This window comes from Amphimedon queenslandica, unplaced genomic scaffold, assembly GCF_000090795.2.
Source record: "Amphimedon queenslandica unplaced genomic scaffold, v1.1 AMPQUscaffold_12926, whole genome shotgun sequence".
In the NCBI taxonomy this organism is placed as follows: Eukaryota; Metazoa; Porifera; class Demospongiae; order Haplosclerida; family Niphatidae; genus Amphimedon; species Amphimedon queenslandica.
In genome coordinates, this window is record NW_003546838.1 from 38,980 (window position 1) to 53,078 (window position 14,099).

The following is a 14,099-nucleotide window of genomic DNA, read 5'->3' on the forward strand; positions in this document are numbered from 1 at the left end:
AGTAGTATGCTTACTTCATTGGGTGCATATAACATTAGCAGTTCTCCCATGCTCATTACAAAAACAGGATTGAGATGAATGAAATATTCCAGTCCTAATGGATATCCCTAATGATAATAATAATAATAATAAATATAATAGTAATGATTAACGATGATGAATTGATAATAAAATTAATATATGTACATCAATATTATAATACATAGAGGAAAATAAAGACTTGCTTTAACAGACGAGAAGAGTGTTTTAGTAGCAGAACTGATCAACTCCACTACATCATCCTGAGTCATGCTACCTCTCTGATACCCAGCCAATGCATTATAATACAACAACTCCTATCAGTCATTACTAAACAATAATAATTATTCATTCATTGGGCTTACAGCTGATTTTGAAGAGCCTTGTAATTCATTAATAAACTCCAGCTGCTGCTGGGCTTCAGTGGTTTTATTAATGATGAGCTTGCAGTGAATCATTCCCATGAGGGCAGACATGTTAGTATCACTCAGTGTCAGTGATTTCTTATAATAATTGATAGCCGACTGAGTATTACCAGCCAGTAAGTACTGATAGGCTCTCTCTATCATGTAAGGAGTAGATGAAGGAGCTAGAGAGAGTGCTCTGTCAGCCATTGATTGGGTTTGCTGGAGTACTAGCGAGTGCTTTCCTGACAGGCGTGCAAAGGCACTGCTGATCTTTATGTATAAGTGATGGGACTGAGGCTCTGATCGGTCTAACTGCTCTATCAGTGTACCAAGCAATGATGCAACCTATTACAATAATAACAACAACAATAACAACAATTATAATAACAATAAGCAATTTGTTTACCTCGTTCATGTTTCCATTACGAATGCATTGCTCCAGTGCCATCATTTGAGTGGCTTCAATGCAGTTAGGATCAATGGATAAGCATCTAAAATAATAATAATAATAAATAATAATAATAATAATAATAATAATAAATAATAATAATAATACTCCGTGGCTCCAGGACAAAATGGAGATCTGTTGATACCTGTGACGGAGCCCCTTTGGACCTTATAATCACTTAAATCCATAACTTAACTTCATCCTTATTAAATTATTATTTTTTTTTTAAATCTCTATCAACCTAATTATTTTTATTTCATTTTTCATCCTGCCCTAACTTTGTCCTAATTCTAACTTTCGTTAATAATAATAATAATAATAATAATAATAATAATAATAATAATAATACAATAATAAGATACCTTTTAGCAGTTTCAATGACAACGTCCCATTCATTAAGTGCTAATTCTATCTTCATCTTTTCAATGCACAGTGGTATGCAAGTTGCCATTGGCACCAGTGCAGCGTTGATGACTTCAATTGCTTGAATGTACTGATAGTTATTGAAATGGTATCTTGCTTTTCCCAATACTGCTAATAGTGGGACTGGCTTACTACAAAATGCATTAATAATAATAATGATAATAATAATAATAATGATGATGATAACATTTGTAATTAAATGTATCATTACTATTTAAACGACTCGTCAAAATATTTAATTGCTTTCTTGGCATATTCATCTTTGCCTGACATCAAATTAATCCATCCCATCAATGAAAACGACTACAATTAATAAATAATAATAATAATAATAAATTAATTAATTGGCGTGTGCACATTTACTTTAGGCGTAGGCGACGATTTTAAACTTTTCTCGAGATATTCCTTAGCCTTGTCATTTCTACCAGCCAACCAATATACTATACTGGCATAATACAGGGCCTGGGCATTAATTAGAATAACAAGTGAGCAGTATTTAATTACATACGGTATCAGAGCAGGTTCTCCGATTGGCTTTGATACTAGTCTCCAGTTCATGAATGGCTTCTTTGTCGATAGTACTACACTGTCTGTGGGCGTGTATCAGTAATAAAGGAATAGCAATTATTAGATCTGGACTCTCTTGTATATCTCTAGCCTCTCTAATACCTTCTATCACTCTATCTATATAATAATAATACACAGTCAGTTTAAAGGCGTAAGAATGTACTATATACCCTCTAATATCATGCTAAATGCCTTCCAGAATAAAAGAATGGGCTCAGATCCGAAGCGGGTGAGCAGATCAGAGAGAGCAGACTGCATGTGTCTATAGTAGCCTTCCTTAGCATAATAAAGGACTGTAGTCTGTTTAGAATAAAGTGTGAACAGTAATGATAACTTGTTTATCTTACCAATGTCACCTCCATATCGGCAGCCATTTTGAAAAGATAAACCACACCCACCCAGTGCATATTGCACACGCCCATAAAATTTGCTCGCACGCCTACGCATTGATTATCACATTTTTTGATTGCAATGTTTGTGAAGGTTGTTAAAAGTGATTATTAAAGGTTTAAATATGATTTTCATTGATCATAACTGGTAATACATTCATTTCTCTTAATTGTTGGGTGGCCATAGCTACCCAGTCTCCTCTATTAGCGGATGGGTTAATAGGTGAAGGATGAGTGATGGAACCAATCTCTATCTTCCAACTAGTAAAGTCTTTAGCAATCAGCTTAGCTCTTGTTTCCACATATTTACCAACACAGACAATATACCGAACATTTGACAATAATATGAAATCAGTCAGTGATTTATCGCATATACTTTCAAGCTGTTTTCTCTCTCTGACTTTCAATGATGGAGGAGTTACGTTTTTACCGGAGGCCGTCATGAAGCAAAGTGGGCAGTAATTATGAACATAACAGATACTAAAGAACGCTTTTGGAGTCCCAGCAATGGATTTCATGAGAGACCAGAACCTTGTGCCAGAAACCTCATTACGAGTGATGGAGAGTCCCTTTACTGGTCTATTAGGATTCTCGTTTTCTGGTTTAAACACTTGACCTTTGACCCCTAGCCATTCTTTGACTTGAGTTACATCACCAAATGGTACCTAATTAAATATTCACCAATTCCATATATGGTATAAATGTACTCACTCCATTTTGTGCCATTCCGAAAGGCCCTGGATTCATTCCAATAAATAGAACTTGTTTCTTTCCATTACCGTACTGTCTTACATAATAACAGTGAGGCTCTGAGGCATAGTCTATTGGATTATATACATGAGTCACGTGACTAGAGGAATAATCCAGCTGTAGTAACAGTTCACATTGGATTCTCTCAATTGTTAGTATATCATCACAGATATTATCAGAGTGGGTGCCAGTACTGGGTATTTCTGTCTCTCTCCTTTTATGCCTGTGTTCCAGTGATTCCTCGTCTTCAGTAGCAGAGGTTTTTAAAATATCACTTTGTTTACAAACTTTACTAACTGCCATGATGAATAATGAATATTATTGATTTCTAAATCATTTTAATGACATTTATGTGATATCCATTGAGCCACGCCTTTTTCCTGCAACAATAAGCGCAGCTCCACCCAAACTAGCTGCAGCTAGCTAGCTAGCACAGAGAAATGGAACCAGTTAATGCTGTTCTTTTGGATGAAGGAGAGAAAATTGCTTTGCCTGTCATAAAGGAGACGAGGCTGGTTAGCCCAGGGGCTAATGAGGGTCTTACCAGACGATACCGTTCAAAAAGCAGCGGGAGCAAGCCTTTCTTTCCTAGAGTGAGAAAGTTTTCCCACGAAAGTCAAGAGAAGCTCAAAGAGCTGGAAAAGGGATTTGTCCTTGACGGTGTTGTGCTGAGTAGACTAACGAACGAAGAAACAGCGAGGACACATCCTTCAATTAACATCGGGATACCGCAGTACCGAGCTACTGAAGACAAGCACTGCTCTGGCTATTTCTCAAAAACAAAAGCACTACCCAAAAATATAGTAAGACAATGTAAAGCATCTACTTATTATTATTGCTATTTTTCATTCACAAATAATGCTAGACTCCTGAACCAATGATTGGTAAAGTTGAGGATAAATTTTTTAAATCAACGGAAGCCAGCTATTACCTTAAAGACAGGCTTGAAAAAGGAACAAGTAAGCAATAAGAAGAGCAATAGCAACAATAGCAACACAATTGATAGGCTATACAAGACGTGTGTATGGAGGACATTTGTCCGTACCTACGGACCCAAGCAAAGATGGTTACAACGGACCAGAAGGATACCGAAGAAACACTTTTGATCTAAGAAGACAACCGTCAGTTTTTGATTATGAAGGTATTATATATACAATTATATTATTAAAAATATTGTGCAATAAATGATGTAATGTTTAGATCCTTTTGAGAACCCAAAGCCGATAAACAGACGTATGTTGCGAAGCACACAAAGTGCTCCAGCTACAATGAAGCTATTCAGAGAAAAGTCGGCAACAGCATACAGGTCGAGCCCAGCACCTGGGCTTGTCAAACCAGCTGGTAAAAGAAAAGCAATGTCAGCCATGCCAACATTGACACCAGTTCCAGAGATATCTAATACACTCACGCCCGTACCAGAAATAGCTACAAATTAAAAGATTACTATCATATTTTTTAACAAGGAAAAGAGAATTATTAACAATATTTTATAGCTTTCGTTATTAATTTTTAATCCTATCAAAATTATTTTAGCAAAATTAAATTTGTTTTTTTGTTCCTCTTTATTTTGCGACACTTAATTTAAGTCGGTTGTCCGTCCCCAGCAGACACTTGCTTCTCATAATCTCCTTCATCTTCATCCATTAGTGATGCAAATCTGTTCTTCTGTTGAAAATCCTAAGGGCAATAAATAAAACTAATGATAATAACAAAAATAATACAATGTAATAATGATAATATTTGTTAATAGCAGTGCAAATAAAAAACACTTCCATACATAGCCCAAGGCATAATTGTCATAATAATTAACAGTAACAGTATAAGTACTGTACATCTACTCTTGGTAATTGGTATACATGTATGATGTACTACTGTAAGTGAGATCTATTTTGTACTGTAGGCCAAATAGACCTAAAACTCTTCTCTCTAAAATCTAAACACATTAAGGCTGCGTTTACACGGCAACGAAAATGATGCAATCCGTACAGTTTTGTGCCTGTTTTATGCTTCTGTTTACACAGAAACGAATGAAAACGTGATAGAATCTTGATAGGACTCTATGGAAACGAAAACGGTGTTCAAAGTGTATCGTTTTAAAACGATACGTTTTGCGTTGCTGTGTAAACGCAGCCTAACTAACAGGTTTCTCCAGTTCTTCATATTTCTTAGGTTGAGAAGGCTGAGATTTTTCTGGTCTTTCACTGCCACCACGTCCCCTACCTCGCCCCCTGCCCCGCCCTCTAACAGAAACCTCTCCTTCACGTACATCTACAATAAAATAATAATATGAATAGTCAATATTTAATAGTAGGCTAATAAAATTAAACTAACCTCTCTTATTTCCAAAGCCACGTCCTTTATTATCCTCCCTACGAGGTGGCCTATCAGTATCTTCTCTACGAGGTCTGTCGTTTTCAAATTTCCTGGTACGCCCCCCCGAATCGTCACTTCTTCTTGATTTTGGCCCGTCATACTTGCGAGGTTTATCCTCTGCCTTACTGGTCTCCTCGTTAGACTGAGGCTCATCAGAAACTTTAGCATCACTATCGCTTGTTCTTCTCTCATTGTCACCTTTAGTTTCTGCTTCTTCTCTAGCCAATCTTATTTTCTCTTCGATCTCGCTCTCTCTCTTACGTGTATCCACTGGTTTTGCTCCACCAAATATCGATACCTTTTTTGTTTCGCTTTGCCTTCTTTGCTCATCTTCTTTTGCCTTCAGTCTCTCTTCGACTTCTCGTTCCCTTTTGGCAGTGTCCACAGGTTTAGCTCCGCCAAATATCGTACCAGGGGATCTACTCTCCTGCTCGGTATCTATTGGCTTGGACCTCGGTTGTAGTATTATTTTCCTTCTCTCCTCGCGAACTGGCTCGGGACTCCGCCTATAATCTCCTCCTTCGTCCCTCCTGCTTCCATAATAGTCTCTTCCTCTATCACCACCTGGACCACGCCTACCTCCTCCTCCTCCTCCTTCTCTCCACGAGGAACCAAATCTACCACGATCATCTCTCTCGTATCGACGATCATCTCTATCATATCGACGGTCATCTCTATCTCTGTTATATCGTCGATCATCTCTATTATTGTACGAACGATCATCTCTGCCATATGGACGGTCATCTCTATCCCTGTCATGTCGTCGATCATCTCTGTTGTATGGACGATCGTCTCTGTTGTATGGACGATCGTCTCTGTTGTATGGACGATCGTCTCTGTTGTATGGACGATCATCTCTGTTGTATGGACGATCGTCTCTGTTGTATGGACGATTGTCTCTGTTGTATGGACGATCGTCTCTGTTGTATGGACGATCATCTCTGTATGGACGATCCTCTCCATCTCTGTTGTATGGACGATCATCTCTGTTATCTCGATGCTCTTCTCTAACTGTTTCCTTTTCCTGTGGCTCATTGTCATCTTGTTTTTCACCATCAACCAGTCTATCATTGTCAGGCAAATCTATATCATCGGTAGTTGTGGGTGGAGCTTCATTACTAGTGGGAGGAGTGTCTTCATTTGAAGGACTGTCAGTTTCCCGTGGGTAACGATTTCGTTCTGGGATAGGAGGAGAGTCCCTATCCTGGCCTTCTCTTCTTGGTGATTCGTCTCTATGTGGTGACCTTTGGTTTCTTGAGGGTGAGTACTCACGTCCAGGGGATAAGTCCCTTCTCCTAGGTGATTGGTATCTATCACGACCACCAAAATCATTACTCCTTCCACGAGGAGGAGAATGCCTGTCTGACCTGAAACCACCATGGGGAGAATATCGACCAGATCTGCCCCCACGGGGAGGAGAATATCGATCAAATCTGCCCCCACGAGAAGGGGAATATCGGCCTCCACGGGGAGGAGAATATCGATCCGATCTGCCCCCACGGGTAGGGGAATACCGGTCAGATCTGCCCCGAGGAGGAGAATATCTGCCCCCACGAGGGGGGGAATATCTACCGCCGCGTGGAGGAGAATACCTGTCTGATCTGTTTCTACGAGAGGGAGGGGAAGATGGTGGAGATTGAGCTCTTGGTCCACTCCTCCAATCACCGGCTGTGCGATCAGATTCATCATAACGGCGACGCCCCTCATAACCGCCCCCACCTCCTTCACCTTTTCCTTCAGCTACATCAATCTGCAATGGCCGATTTCTAACATTCTAATAATTCAATATATAATTAATAATAATTATTATTAGATAGTACATACCAGTCCAGTTAGAGACAGTGCTTCCATTAGGTCGGACAGGTTCTCAAATTCTGCATATCCAAAACCTTTCATGCGACCATCTTTATCTCTCACCAGACGTACTGATCCGGTCTATTGATCATTATAATTTATAAATCATTACCATACAAGATGATTATTGACAAGAGCAATATTTGGCAAATTTGTCAGTAGAAAATAATTAGCAAATTTAATACAACAATTATTGGTCACTTTGTGCCACATGTCATTGAGCATGCTCAGTCTGAAACAAAATGGTGGATTTTATATTGGCGATTACCCCATTGGCCAATTTTAATTCATTACCAATAGAGTATCTTGCACAATATTTTATATACACACACAACACAGAGGCAGGGTTACACACAAAAGTGTTAGCAGCCAAAAAGTACTCACTACCAAATACTACAATACAATACATACATGTATTAATAAGAAACAAAAGACACCAGATTCGAAGAGAAAGAGAGGAGACAGAGAGAGGGCAACTTACAGTCACTATTAATTTATTTCTTTCAAAGAATATTCTAATGTCATCTTCGTTAGCTTCGTACGACAAGTTTCCAAGGAATACGGTGAATGGTGGGTTCTTAGGTAGACGGGATGGGTCAATATTAGGGACTGTAGCTGCACGAGGAGCTGAAGGTAAAGTACTTAGATTAACACGTGGCTTAGGAGGACGATCATCAGGCCAATAGGTTGAATCTAACAATAAAAAAATCAACATTAATTTAACTCATTAATTACACTTATTATATTTACAGCAACAAAATTATTATTATTTATCACTATCTGTTAATAAACAAACCATCAACATCAAGATCAGCTGTTTCATCAGCCCAACTCTTCGTCCTAAAAGGTGCTGCCGGTGAAGAGGAGGGACTGTCAGCTAAAAACTCATTCAGTGACAATACTGTAGCTTTCTTTGCTTGGCTTTTACCCTTCCCTTTTTTCTTCTTGCCTCCTGCACAATAAAACAAGGAATTGCAGCTCTGGTTCTCTTCTCATACTTACCTGGCTCAGACATGACAATAGACTTATTAGACTATTATATTAATAATGGACTTGACACTTCTATTGAAATTAATTCAATGACCATGTGCAGCTAGTGGCGGACATTTAACGGTCACGTGATTATAAAATTCAATTGGGCGGGGCTTAACTAATATTCATCACGTGATGTTAAAATGGTGATCGTTTTCGCACGTGATTTTCACATGACTGCCCCTTGAGACAAAATGGCGGACAGAAAGGCAGAGATAGAGAGAAGAAAGAAACGCCTTGAGGAGCTGAGGCTAGCTAGGGATAGCAAAAAGAAAGAAGTAAAAGACAAAGAAGTTAGTTTGGAATTAAATTTCACCTTCAGGCCTAACATTTATTTAATAATTATTTATTATTAAGGCTTTAAACAAAGACCTAGTCTCCACGAGTGGCAGTCTTTCTGGAGTATCCAGTGAAAGAGAAACAGTTGATGAGCTTGTAGCAGAAATACTTGGACCATCAGTCAAAGCACCAGCAGCAGCAGCACCTACTGGATCAGGTAGTAGTAGTAATAGTAATAATAATTAATATTATTCTTTTTAGGTAAGTCAGATGTTTCTGGCCCTGGTAAGGATGCTGATGTTAAAAGGGTAGACGTTCCTGTAACAGCAGTTAAACAATCAAATAAAAGATCTGTTCATTTATCGATTGATCAATTACTACCTATTAATATTAAGCCAAAGGTATAAGTTTTATTATGCAGATGATTATTATTATTATTATTATTATTATTATTATTATTAGACTATAGAGGTATATGAGAAGCACACACAAACGGTGCTAGATGAAAGCAACGCACTCTCTCCGACTAACAACGAGTCGTTTGATATCGACACCTCCGTCTCTGTGACTCCCATTAAGGTACATGTAGCTCTAATGTACAATACTACAGAACCATTTATATTACGTAGGACCTTGATAAGGGTAAAGAGGAGAGAGGAGCTGAAGCAATGGAGGAGACAGGAAGCCTCCCTCTACCCCAGGGAAAGATTAATGATGAAAGTAGACAATTGATATTACAATCTGAGGAATTTGCGGCATTTATTGAGCGATCATCACTCGTGATGGAGAGGCTTCTAGCCGAAACATCAGATGTACTGTTTGATATATCAGCTGGGAATGAGGCAAAAGGAACAGGGTAAGCGTGTGTAGTACATGTACATGTAAAACCATTGTTTGTTGTATAGTGATGGCTTGTCCATTAATGTGTCAAAGAAGAGACAGTTTTTTGACGAGAGATGGACGAAAGGAAAGATTGTATCTTCGATAGCCTGGTCGCCACATGTATGTGTGTATTTTATACTTGTACTGTATTTATAATATAAACTCTTCTTTACCTATAGCACAGTGGTATGGTATTAGCATCGTATTACCAAGTTGATAGTAATGTCAGCTCTGATCCTGATGGAACCGTCCTCATGTGGGACCTTAAGTTTAAAAAGGACACTCCAGACTTCATATTCAATTGCTATGTGAGCAATAATACTCTACAATACATGATAATTTGAGTACATGTGCATGTGCATGTATATCTTCTTCTCTTTCCTATTACAGAGTCCAGTCATGTCAGTCACATTTAGTAAATTTCATCCTCATTACGTGATTGGTGGTACATACAGTGGTCAGATAGTCCTCTGGGATATACGGAGTGGCAAAAGGACTCCGGTCCAGCGCTCACTGCTGTCCAGTTCAGCTCACACTCACCCAATTTACTGCCTGGAACTGATTGGAAGTGAACATGCTCACAGTTTGATATCTGTCTCAACTGATGGCAAGCTATGCTCATGGAATATTGATAATTTATCACAACCACAAGTATGGATTTATTATTTGACATGCATTTACAAATGTATCATTATTTTACTGCTCTCACTCTCCCTCCTCCTTTTTTTCTTTTCTCTCTCTTCTCTCTCTCTCACTCTCCCTCCCTCTCTCGCTCTCTCATTAGGAGAGTATTGATTTGCAGAGTAGACACCCGAGGCCGGTTGCTGTCACGTCTCTTGATTTTCCTGTCGGTGAAGTTAATAAGTTTATTGTTGGAAGTGAAGAGGGTGTTGTATATCAGGGACAGCGTCATGGAAAGTAAGAGCATTTGTAATCAGGCCAAAGTCCCTGTACTATAGATACAGGAACTTTGGCCAAATTTTGCTAAAATGGTTAGGTGAGAATTCTTCCTTTTTATAATAATTTTCTGATACATATACATGTTCTTGCATCATATCTCAGCGAATAGTTTTTTTAGACAATGGGAGTTGGAACACATTATTATTATTATGGTCAGGCAATCATATTAAGCCAATAAAATAGAGACCCTAAAAATCACTGCACTTACACTTTAATGAATTTTTTAAATTACTCAAAAATTAGGCCAAAGACCATGTACCGGTATTTAGTCAAAATTGCTAGGAAGAATTCTCTTTTTTATTGTTTTTATGAGTATTACGATTATTTTTTAAAGTCTCTTTAAAGTTTTGTGAAAATTACCATCTGCTTATTAATGATAGGAAGCCTGGAGTTGTGGTCCAGTATGAAGGTCACTATGGCAACATATCCTCAGTCTCCTGTCACAAAGCTACTAATATTGATCAAGTAATTAATTAATTAATGGGTGGGGCTTACTATATAATAATAATAATTATTATTATTATTATTATCCTATTAGGCTGATTTTTCACATTTATTTTTAAGCTCATCAGTTGATTGGACTGTTAAACTTTGGAGCTTGAAATTATCCAATGAACAACAAGTTACTGTACGTTATTATTATTATTATTATTATTATTTTATTACTAATCATACATTTAGTCTAAGACTGCTACTCCATTGTGTTCGTTTGAGACAAACTCTGATTATGTGAATGATGTGAAGTGGTCCCCCATCCATCCTGCTCTCTTTGTATCAGTCAATGTTGAGGGAAAAATTGATTTCTGGAATCTCAATCATGACGTTGAAGTAATTAACATGTGGGCTTGGTTATAAATTTTAAGCCCCTCCCACTTATTAATTAGGTGCCTATATTAACCGAAGGCCTTGATATTGCCCTTAGTAAAGTTAGTTGGAGTCCCAATGGTTTGTTACTAGCTGTAGGAGATGTTGATGGTAATATACATATATATGAAGCTGGTGAAGTAAGTCAACAGAATGTATTAGGGAATTATGCTGTACATGTACATGTTACAATTGTTAAGGGGCTGATTTAGCATATCTTGCTTGCTGCTGAAAGCACTGTATAATGTAATACCATAAGCAACCACAGCATTTGAACCAATTCTATTTTTGCCTTATTTGGTGCATTGTGTTACTGTAAAGCAATTTTGGTTGCAGGGAAAAATACGCTTGTACATGTACATTACAGACAGCCTATAATATAGTACTTATTTTTTATCAGGCATTATGTGTACCACAATCTGACGATTGGACAAATCTACAGCAAACATTATATGAATTACAGCAAACATCGTCTGACGAAAATAATATATAATAAAAATCTTTTGTTGATTTTAATACAGTGTTTGTTGCACAATGAACAATATTATCATAATGATGCTTTTAGATATTATGGTTAGTTAATTATTATTATCATTAATTTAAACTATGTACATTGTTGCTAATAATAATAATAATTTAAACCAAAAAAGTAATATCAGTCGACTCAAAATTGTTTTTTAATGAAGTCCGTAACAAGTTGTACAAATGCTTCCCCTCCAGTTGAGAGACCGTGGTCTGCACCTTCAATATACTCCAGCTGCACTGAAGGGCTTGTGCTTTTCAAAACTTCAACCATTCGATCAGCAAAAGCTCTTTGTCCTTCTTTATCTGGTACATACTCGTCCTCACTGCTGTATACAATAAGTATAGGAACTGTGACAGGCTGTAGTATTGGGGCTAATTCTTCCTTTGTAAGATCAACGGAAAACATGTCATCTTTTGTTAGTCTACCGGCAAGACTTAGCAACCGAGAGGCAGTTATTGGAGCATCACAGTGTTTGTACGTTACGAAATATTCCGCTTTATTTTCACTCTTTAATTTCTCTGCTTCAGCTATCATGGCAGGACCATCTTCAGTGCTTAATATATCATCTCTGTCGCTGACTCCTCCTTGTAGTATGACCCCGTCGATCAATCGAGAGACTTCTCCATATCTGAGCAGGTACAGTATGTCCTGACATCCAGTTGAATGACCGCAGAGGATGATTTTATCAAACTTGTACTCTCTTTTTAAAAAATTTAAAATGTCCTGGATATCACTTTTATCTTGCTCCAAGTCCTGAAAGCCAAACTGATAGAAAGAGCTTGATAGGTTTAACTGGACCAGGGAGTAGTCAATGGAGAGTAGTGCAGCATTGAGAGATTTGGTATAGCACATTGACATCATCCCGTCTGTGAGTCCAGGGATTAGCACAACAGCATTGTTGCATACATTGGGAGCAGCAGTAGCATTGCTGGATGGTAGCACAGATACAAACGACAGTAGCTGTCCATTTACTCTATTCAAAACACCAGTTATGCCTGAAGACATCTTGAGGAAGGAAGGGGAGGGTCTACTCACTCTGAGCGAGCGCTTGCCTTCCGACCCATGCATGATAGCATGAAAGGGTTTTCCCATTCATGCAGATGAAGAAGAAAGTTAGACGTGAATATGTTAGGACATCAATATGGCCACCATATGAAGCAGCTAATGGTGGACTCCATCCATTTTACCACTTTCCTGAAGGCCAGTCTATCAATCGTAGTACTCAGTTCATCTTTTAATTCTCTCCAACATGCTTCGTGCAATAGAGTGCTCTTTTCAGCTCCTCAGGTTTGGTTGACATTTCCTTTCAGTTTGGAATGTCAGCCCTGCCCAAAATCTAATTAGTCTACACTGCTGCAGTGGTCAGTGCAGCCTACGGTAAGCTCCAGTCTACATAGTATATACATGATGGAGAGGCCAACTGAAGCAGTAGATGCAACCAATTCAGTACTTGTATTTCCTGGTAATATATCTTCTACTCCTCCAGCAATTATTTATGATGACTGCTGCATCTTCTGTGAATGTACCATTACAAGAAGAATATTTGTTTGTAGCTGAACAAGAGAGTAACTATAACAATGAACTATCTGTTTTATGTCTTAACATAATTTTTAGGCAATCATGTCTTCAAAACAAAAAAGTTCTTAAGTGATTTTTATTTTAGGCAACCATAATCCTAAAGTTCTATGTTTTAATTTTCGCGGCTTTGGGGCGTGCGCGTTGTAGAACTAGTTTCTATAGCAACAATAATGATTGAAAATGGCGGAGAAACTTTGGCAAGAAGAGACTTTGGAACAGAGATGTCCTTACGATGAGAAGCCAGTGTCTCCGAGAGGGGATAGTATGACGAGTAGTTTAGAGTGTGATCTCATGATAGAGTCGCTCCAAAAAGAGTTGGACATAGTTCGGGTAAGAGTTATTCAAAGAAAGTCACGTGATAATTTCCCGCCTTGTTATAGTTGGAGCTTGAAGCCATAGTCCTGCAACAGATACTATAAATACTGGAGCAGGAGCAGAAGGAGTGGAAAGGTGAGAGGAGATGCTTGCTGTAGGGAATACTAAGTTTTGCCAATTTTATTACAGACCTGGCCGTAATGCCACTGATGATGTCAAAGTGGCCCTGATCAACCCTGGAGCAGGGATAGTAAGAGCATGCAAAGGGATATATCATAATGCTTTGCTTATACTGTATAGCTAGAAATTTTGAAGTGTCAAAATTGGGCAAAGAAGTTTAGAGTTGAAAATTTCAGCTGCTACAGAATACCTTTGAAATTTGATGAATGCGGGACCTTGATTTGGTCAAATTTACCAAAATTTTGCTCCACCAA

The 14,099-nt window shown here is 38.2% G+C and overlaps 6 protein-coding genes across 7 annotated transcripts in view; 2 read left to right on the forward strand and 4 right to left on the reverse strand.

Moving 5' to 3' along the window:
- The window catches only part of LOC100636344 (tetratricopeptide repeat protein 21A-like), a 10,256-nt gene extending 7,999 nt beyond the window's left edge, over nucleotides 1–2,257 (reverse strand). Inside the window, exons 1-10 of the mRNA XM_020002368.1 lie at nucleotides 2,211–2,257; nucleotides 2,034–2,163; nucleotides 1,805–1,980; nucleotides 1,660–1,758; nucleotides 1,508–1,599; nucleotides 1,236–1,427; nucleotides 832–916; nucleotides 384–770; nucleotides 225–335; nucleotides 11–107 (exon numbers count right to left, since the gene is read on the reverse strand). Of these exons, the coding sequence (XP_019857927.1) occupies nucleotides 11–107; nucleotides 225–335; nucleotides 384–770; nucleotides 832–916; nucleotides 1,236–1,427; nucleotides 1,508–1,599; nucleotides 1,660–1,758; nucleotides 1,805–1,980; nucleotides 2,034–2,163; nucleotides 2,211–2,237 (1,396 nt within the window). The 5' untranslated portion in view covers nucleotides 2,238–2,257. The remainder of the gene's footprint in view (nucleotides 1–10; nucleotides 108–224; nucleotides 336–383; nucleotides 771–831; nucleotides 917–1,235; nucleotides 1,428–1,507; nucleotides 1,600–1,659; nucleotides 1,759–1,804; nucleotides 1,981–2,033; nucleotides 2,164–2,210) is intronic.
- Nucleotides 2,258–2,337: 80 nt separating this feature from the next.
- LOC100636470 (single-strand selective monofunctional uracil DNA glycosylase-like) lies at nucleotides 2,338–3,394 on the reverse strand. The gene is made up of 2 exons (XM_003389860.3): nucleotides 2,964–3,394; nucleotides 2,338–2,917 (listed from the first exon to the last, which is right to left on the reverse strand). Exons 1-2 carry the CDS (start codon nucleotides 3,303–3,305, stop codon nucleotides 2,372–2,374), a joined length of 888 nt encoding a protein of 295 aa, XP_003389908.1. The 5' UTR covers nucleotides 3,306–3,394; the 3' UTR covers nucleotides 2,338–2,371.
- A 2-nt stretch (nucleotides 3,395–3,396) lies between these two features.
- LOC100636596 (uncharacterized) lies at nucleotides 3,397–4,482 on the forward strand. The gene is made up of 4 exons (XM_003389861.2): nucleotides 3,397–3,805; nucleotides 3,868–3,961; nucleotides 4,009–4,143; nucleotides 4,203–4,482. Exons 1-4 carry the CDS (start codon nucleotides 3,443–3,445, stop codon nucleotides 4,436–4,438), a joined length of 828 nt encoding a protein of 275 aa, XP_003389909.1. The 5' UTR covers nucleotides 3,397–3,442; the 3' UTR covers nucleotides 4,439–4,482.
- LOC100636721 (eukaryotic translation initiation factor 4B-like) lies at nucleotides 4,435–8,366 on the reverse strand. 2 transcript variants are annotated; one of them, XM_020002369.1, is made up of 8 exons: nucleotides 8,232–8,366; nucleotides 8,026–8,181; nucleotides 7,711–7,922; nucleotides 7,200–7,310; nucleotides 6,315–7,149; nucleotides 5,334–6,230; nucleotides 5,143–5,270; nucleotides 4,435–4,679 (listed from the first exon to the last, which is right to left on the reverse strand). In XM_020002369.1, exons 1-8 carry the CDS (start codon nucleotides 8,242–8,244, stop codon nucleotides 4,584–4,586), a joined length of 2,448 nt encoding a protein of 815 aa, XP_019857928.1. In that variant the 5' UTR covers nucleotides 8,245–8,366; the 3' UTR covers nucleotides 4,435–4,583. The 2 variants fall into 2 exon arrangements, with proteins under 2 accessions (XP_019857928.1, XP_011406883.1); XM_011408581.2 differs by having other exon boundaries at nucleotides 5,334–7,149.
- A 40-nt stretch (nucleotides 8,367–8,406) lies between these two features.
- LOC100635709 (cytoplasmic dynein 1 intermediate chain 2-like) lies at nucleotides 8,407–11,857 on the forward strand. The gene is made up of 14 exons (XM_003389854.3): nucleotides 8,407–8,554; nucleotides 8,619–8,757; nucleotides 8,802–8,941; nucleotides 9,003–9,119; nucleotides 9,170–9,396; nucleotides 9,446–9,542; nucleotides 9,602–9,730; nucleotides 9,813–10,073; nucleotides 10,207–10,340; nucleotides 10,763–10,847; nucleotides 10,921–11,010; nucleotides 11,064–11,210; nucleotides 11,267–11,386; nucleotides 11,647–11,857. The coding sequence occupies exons 1-14, from the start codon at nucleotides 8,456–8,458 to the stop codon at nucleotides 11,737–11,739; spliced, it is 1,878 nt and encodes a 625-aa protein (XP_003389902.1). The 5' UTR covers nucleotides 8,407–8,455; the 3' UTR covers nucleotides 11,740–11,857.
- Nucleotides 11,858–11,910: 53 nt separating this feature from the next.
- Nucleotides 11,911–12,777, reverse strand: LOC105314416 (uncharacterized). Its single transcript, XM_011408582.1, has one exon. The coding sequence runs from the start codon at nucleotides 12,775–12,777 to the stop codon at nucleotides 11,911–11,913; it is 867 nt and encodes a 288-aa protein (XP_011406884.1).
- Between the last annotated feature and the right edge of the window lie 1,322 nt (nucleotides 12,778–14,099).

Coding starts and splice junctions, on each gene's coding strand:
- LOC100636470 (XM_003389860.3), bottom strand. CDS start 3,305: ATGGCAGTTAGTAAAGTTTGTAAACAAAGTGATATTTTAAAAACCTCT. Junction 2,918..2,963: donor TCGGAATGGCACAAAATGGA/GTGAGTACATTT, acceptor ATATTTAATTAG/GTACCATTTGGTGATGTAAC.
- LOC100636596 (XM_003389861.2), top strand. CDS start 3,443: ATGGAACCAGTTAATGCTGTTCTTTTGGATGAAGGAGAGAAAATTGCT. Junction 3,806..3,867: donor AAGCACTACCCAAAAATATA/GTAAGACAATGT, acceptor AAATAATGCTAG/ACTCCTGAACCAATGATTGG. Junction 4,144..4,202: donor GTCAGTTTTTGATTATGAAG/GTATTATATATA, acceptor TGTAATGTTTAG/ATCCTTTTGAGAACCCAAAG.
- LOC100636721 (XM_011408581.2), bottom strand. Junction 7,311..7,710: donor GAAATAAATTAATAGTGACT/GTAAGTTGCCCT, acceptor AATGATCAATAG/ACCGGATCAGTACGTCTGGT. Junction 5,271..5,333: donor TGGCTTTGGAAATAAGAGAG/GTTAGTTTAATT, acceptor ATTTTATTGTAG/ATGTACGTGAAGGAGAGGTT.
- LOC100635709 (XM_003389854.3), top strand. CDS start 8,456: ATGGCGGACAGAAAGGCAGAGATAGAGAGAAGAAAGAAACGCCTTGAG. Junction 8,555..8,618: donor AAGAAGTAAAAGACAAAGAA/GTTAGTTTGGAA, acceptor TTTATTATTAAG/GCTTTAAACAAAGACCTAGT. Junction 11,387..11,646: donor ATATATATGAAGCTGGTGAA/GTAAGTCAACAG, acceptor ATTTTTTATCAG/GCATTATGTGTACCACAATC.
- LOC105314416 (XM_011408582.1), bottom strand. CDS start 12,777: ATGTCTTCAGGCATAACTGGTGTTTTGAATAGAGTAAATGGACAGCTA.